Source organism: Zootoca vivipara, chromosome 7 (assembly GCF_965207765.1).
Source record: "Zootoca vivipara chromosome 7, rZooViv2.hap1.1, whole genome shotgun sequence".
Classification (NCBI taxonomy): Eukaryota; Metazoa; Chordata; class Lepidosauria; order Squamata; family Lacertidae; genus Zootoca; species Zootoca vivipara.
In genome coordinates this window covers 2,254,785-2,260,784 of record NC_142590.1, presented here as the reverse complement: position 1 = coordinate 2,260,784, position 6,000 = coordinate 2,254,785, and the positions used below count along the sequence as shown (strand labels likewise).

At 45.1% G+C, this 6,000-nt stretch overlaps 1 protein-coding gene across 3 annotated transcripts in view; it reads left to right on the top strand.

Annotated features, from left to right (window-relative positions):
- The first annotated feature begins 1,089 nt into the window (after window positions 1–1,089).
- Window positions 1,090–6,000, top strand: part of RGL1 (ral guanine nucleotide dissociation stimulator like 1) — a 110,667-nt gene continuing 105,756 nt past the window's right edge. For 2 of the 3 annotated variants that reach the window (XM_035121462.3, XM_088673613.1), the window contains exons 1-2: window positions 1,090–1,374; window positions 2,393–2,506. In XM_035121462.3, coding sequence (XP_034977353.2) covers window positions 1,348–1,374; window positions 2,393–2,506 — 141 coding nt within the window. In that variant the 5' untranslated portion in view covers window positions 1,090–1,347. The remainder of the gene's footprint in view (window positions 1,375–2,392; window positions 2,507–6,000) is intronic. The other variant, XM_035121463.3, reaches the window with a different exon arrangement.

The window sequence follows — 6,000 nt, the reverse complement described above, 5'->3', positions numbered from 1 at the left end:
ATTCCTTATATATTCATGGGTCTAACAGCATTCTCCCACGTGATGCAAATGTAAAGAAGAAGAGGAGGAGGAGGAGGAAAAGTTTGGATTTGATATGCCGCCCTATCACTACCTGAAGGAGTCTCAAAGCGGCTAACATTCTCCTTTCCCTTCCTCTCCCACAACAAACACTCTGTGAGGTGAGTGGGGCTGAGAGACTTCAGAGAAGTGTGACTGGTCCAAGGTCACCCAGCAGCTGCATGTGGAGGAGCGGAGACGCGAACCCAGTTCCCCAGATTACGAGTCTACCGCTCTTAACCACTACACCACACTGGCTAAAGCCTTCACATGTAATGTCTGCAGTGTATGTTTGATCTCCGTTCTGTTGCACATGAACCATATTTGTGTGTGAAAAAAGTTGAATGGCACTTTCAACTTCAGTTGTGAAAATGCTCTAGCTCTTTCCCTCCCCCTTTCCACCCCTTTAACTACGAACCCCTGTGATCATTTGGATAAAGTCATGGCTCAAGACGAATTGGGTGAGAAATAGTTTACAGGTTTGAAAAATGACCGAGACCTGTGGAACTCTAAAGACTAGCACATTCCTTTTGCTGTGGCTTTGGCTGACCAGAGCCTCCTTCATCATCAGGTGTATTTCTAGCCCTAATGACTTTTTGGAGCTTGAAGTACCATTTTCTGTTGCCTGGAAGATGTGCTTCTTCCTCTCCCCCTTCGCAACACCACTTCCCATTGACAGCACCTCTCTGGGGTCATTCAGATTGAATTATCTGACCTGCCCAGATAATAGAAGTTTAGCTAACCCCCTCGCTCCCTCCCTTCCCCCCTCCCTCCTTTGTCTCTTTTGGTTCAGGAACTGGGCGGGGAGGCGGGAGCCCCCCTTTCTGTTTTGGCACCTGGGTGCCTATCAGGAGACGTCAGCTAATCAACTTCAGAGGCTTAGCTCCGACTTAGAGTCGCGGAGTGCCAAGAGATTACTTGATAGGAATTCTTTCTTGATTTGAAGCCCCGAAAGAGAAAGAATGTATGTGCGCAGCGCAAGCATAAACAGGAAAACCTGACCCCCCTCTCTCTCTCTCTCTGTGTGTGTGTGTGTGTGTGTGTGAGTGAGTGTGCCGGGGAGGAGTCTGCGCGTCTCGCTCTCTGTCCCCCTCCCCCCCCCTCTCTCGCTCTCTCGCTCTCTCTCTCTTTGTGCGGGGCATGAAGGGGCCGCGGAGCGCCGAGAGGAGCCTGGGTGGGGGCGAGTGAGTGAGTGGCAGAAGCGAGGGCGGCGGGTGCGGGGATCGTGAAGAGCCGCTCGCAGCGCAGGACCCACCATGCCCCTTCCAAGGGCCGGGAAGAAAGCTCAGGATGAAATTGCTTTGGAGAGCTAAAATGGTAACGAACTCGCTTGCTTTTCATTTTTCAAAGGCTTCTCTTTTAGGCAGCGAATCCTCCTTTCAGGACCGGATTTGCTGTTCTGAAGGGTACATTTCCTTCCCTCTCGCCCCCTTGCTGGCTCTTAAGGGAGTCATTGAAAGTATCTTTTTAAAACCTTTACTGCGGTTGCTGCTTAGTGGGAATCGCTATTGTTAAAACGATGCTTCTCTGCAAACTAATGAACTTTTCTGTCCGTGCGCTTGGTGTGGGAAGGAGTGGGGGGCGGGGGCGGGAACAGTTAGGAAAGGAAGCTAGCTGGATAAATTTTTTGATAAACTGGGGGTGTTTTCTGCCTTGGTCAGCCGCAAAGAGCTGCTTTAATCTATATTAATCAACAAATCCAGAGGTATGTTGCAGAACAGATTTCCAATCCAGTTTAAGAGATGTTATGCTAGTTTTTCTTCTCAGCTTTCTGGCATGTGTGACTTAAAAAAACAAAAACTTTGGTGGGCATCACTAAGACTGATAACCCTTGCACATCCTGGAAAAATATGTTTTAGACAAAAATCCTGACATAGTCTAAGATCATAAATTCAGAGAAAATGAAGATTTACTGTAATTTAAATGCCTGTTAGAGGACTATCTGTCTTCCTGAGTAATAACTAACTCTGCAGTGGTAAAAGTAATGATAGTGCTATTGGTGGTAAGTCAGGAGGAATTCCTTATGAAAAGAAAAGACATGGTAAAACTATTTGAAATATGTGCAGTCCTAGCCGATTGTGTGTGGTGGGGATGGAGGGGAGCTAAGTGGAAACTCATGGTATCCTGATACCACAGGCGAGAAGAGCTTGCCAAGTATATCCCAGATATCAGCCTCCATTGGCAAGTATCTTGTCTTCGTCTGTGATAGTTGTACAGTATTGTGCTTTGTACCACTTGTGCTACGCAGTGAGCCCTCAGCAACAAGTTCTGCAGCTGTTGGTGGAAACAACCTGTTGTTGTTGTTTTAAGTCAAGCGTTTGTTTTCTTCCTGCAGCAGAGCTCAATTCAGGATTGGGGTGAAGAGGTAGAGGAAGGCGCAGTTTACCATGTCACCCTCAAAAGAGTGCAGATTCAGCAAGCTGCTAATAAAGGAGCAAGATGGCTAGGGGTGAGTAAAAAATAAATATATATATATATATATAAATAAAATGTCAGGTTGGCATCTTGTACAAATGCTTGGTGGACCTTGGAGTCCTGGTTGAAAGAGCTGAAGACCAAGTGTACTGTGAAATGGTGCCAAAGTCTGATTTTAACATTAACATTCTTGCTGGTTTCCTTTTGCATTTGGTTCTTCATCTCTGAGCACAAGACCTGAAATTTAACAATTTGGGTGAACTGTAGCATCGATGCAGCTTTTATATACACACACACACACACACACACACACACACACACACAGAATCACCACCGCTGTAATGCATATTGGGATTTAAATTTGGGTTTCTCTTGTGTGTGTTTATTTAGGGGAGGGGGAAGCTCAGTGGTTGTGCGCAGGCTTTGCAGAAGGTCCCCCATTCAAACCCTGGCATGTCTAGTTGGAAGGTTCTCTGATGGCAGGGCTGGGACAAAGCTGTGCCAGAGACTTTAGAGAGCTGTTGCCAATCCAAGTAGACTATTCTGGGCTAGGTAGACCAAGTGCCAGGTATAAAAAAGTTCCCATTTGTTTTGAACTGGATACTGCAGCATTCTGGATACTTCTGCTGATTGCCGAAGGATTGATGTTTTTGAATTATGGTGCTGGAGGAGACTCTTGAGAGTTCCATGGACTGCAAGAAGATCAAACCTATCCATTCTGAAGGAAATCAGCCCTGAGTGCTCACTGGAAGGACAGATCCTGAAGCTGAGGCTCCAATACTTTGGCCACCATATGAGAAGAGAAGACTCCCTGGAAAAGACCCTGATGTGGGGAAAGATTGAGGGCACTAGGAGAAGGGGACGGCAGTGGACGAGATGGTTGGACAGTGTTCCTGAAGCTACGAACATGAGTTTGACCAAACTGCAGGAGGCAGTGGAAGACAGGAGTGCCTTGCGTGCTCTGGTCCATGGGGTCACGAAGAGTCGGACACGACTAAACGACTAAACAACAACAACAACAACAACAACAACTGCAGCATTTGCCAACCTGGTGCCCTCCAGCTGTTTTGTACTACAACTTCCATCTGCCCCTGCCAGTGAAGGCTGGAATATAATATTCCTCCAGATAATGATATTGAGAACACACTGATAAAGCCAGGCAGGCCTTGGCCTTGCTAGTATTTAGACGGGGAACTTCTGAGCTCCCCCCCCCCACATGCAACCTCAAAGAAGAGTGGATATATGTGTAACTTCCTCTGTTCTTTCCATATTGCAGAGTTGGACATTTTTATTTGTGCTTACTGTTACACATCTGATGTGCAGAAAAGGCTGCTCTTCTGTAGAAGATTCAAGCCCGTAAAAATGCACAACTACATTGTGCTAAGCCTTATATGGTAGGGGGTGGGGACTCTAGTTCCCATCAGTCTCAGCTGGTATTGTTAATGGTCAGGGAGGATGGAGGTTGGAGTTCAGTGATATCTGGAAGAGCACCATGCCGGCTGCCCCTTAGGTTTTCAATCTCTGCTTTACTGGACTTGGTGAGAGCTTGTATTAAATGACAGCTTTCCAACACCAGCCATTGTTCTGGTAAAATGTATGATCTTCCTTTCTTAACGTTTTTTACCCTTTGGTATTAACAAGGCAGCCACTGCATATTGCTACTCTTCAGTTATCCTGATGATTTTATAGAAACTGAGAATCTACCCAATGGGATCGGTTGCTTTGGAATGATTACTACAGCCCTATTCAGACAAGACTGTAACTGAGTAGAGCCTATGCGCAGTGGAAGGAAGGGATCATATTTGCCATGCCCCAAGTGCTCCACCCCTGTACCCACCAGACATGTTGGGTGTGTAAGACTTATTAATGCAGAGAGGCAACCTTGGGCAATATGTGCATGTAGTGCCCATATTAGAAAGAGGTATCCGATTCATGAATGAGAGTCAGTATTGCCAATGCTCAGGGATGATGTGAGGCTTAGCGCAACGACATCCTAAGGGCCACAGGCCCTGCACTCCTGCCACATAGAGGCACCATGTCTGGATATGGCTTATGTTGTATTTTACAGTGAGGCTTGAACTATTTCCATCTTGGTATGTGTTGTTGTTTGTTGAAATGCAATTTTGGTGTTTTTGGTATTTTTATTGTCTTGTCTTGTAAGGGTTTAAGACGCTTGGTTGCTTTAAGCTCGGGTGCCTATCTCAAAAAAAGGCAGGCAACAAATAAATGCAATACTAATACATATTTAATCACTTGGAAGTTGCCTTGAGTGAAGTATAGCATAAAGTCGGTTTAGAAATTATCAATATCAATCAATATCAATATACTTTATTCAACCGATAGTCAGAAACAAAAAACATTTCTCAATACAAAAATAAACATAAAAAAGATATTTTTTTCCAAGCATTTGTTTATTGTGAATATAAAAAATGCCTTCTATGGGAAAGGACAACAAAAATTAACTTGGATTTTCAGTTCTGTTCTCTTTTCATAACTTCTCTACCTGATAGATATTTTAAGGAACTTTGGAACTTAAATGCAACTTGTCAGGTGGACTACGTTATAAAGCAACATGGCCAGGCAATATTAGCAAGTTCCCTCCAGTGCATCTAAGATAGTGCTGGGAATGTCCCTCTCTCTTCATATTCCTAAGAAGTACACAGCGTTCTCAGATGAACAGATGACTTCAAATCTGCTTCCTTTGCAGTGGCAGGGTTCCCATCTTTGCCTCCTGCTTTTAGTAGGGATTGGTGGGAGGGGGGGGGGTAAAATATTTGAATATTAGTCACAGATGACAGATTTGCTGGGGTAAAAGGCCATTGAGAGTGGCACTCTGTCCTGTAGCAGAGTTTTTTTTAAAAAAAAATACAAAGGAGGGAGGCTGCTTTTGTCTGCTTTAATTCGGAGTTCTCAGAGCACAGGAATGTGGATCTGGTTCAGCATCAAGGGCCATGCTGGAAAGCCATCTTGAAGCAAAGGGTGGTAGCTAATTTACATTCCAGTTATTGACCAATAGAATTGGCATGGACATTGTAGAGAACTCGTCACTGACAGTAGATAAATCTAGTCTTGAGACTGAGCCTTGAATCCAGCTTTTTGTGTGTGTTGGAGGATTGAAGCCATGCTTCCAAACTGTAGGCTCAACAACATATCTTAGAGATGTTGATAGGGAGTGTTCAGTTCTGTAGAAGAAGGAGAGAGTGGATGACAAAACATATGGTGGGTTGTGGAAGCACCTCTGCTCCTTGCATACAGTCAGAATGAGATAAGTTGCATTTTTCCTGCTTTCGTGGTGACAGGATTTCATAGGAACACGGGGAGCTGCCTTAAACCAGGTCAAACCATTGGTTCATCTAGCTTTGTATTGCCAACACTGAGTGGCAGGGCTTCCCACAGTTTCCATCTTTCTAACGCTGCATGGAGATGCCAGGGACATTTTGCATGCAGAGCTACAACCCTTCCAGTGTGTTGTAGTGGTTAAGAGTGGTAGACTCGTAATCTGGGGAACTGGGTTCGCTCCTCCGCTCC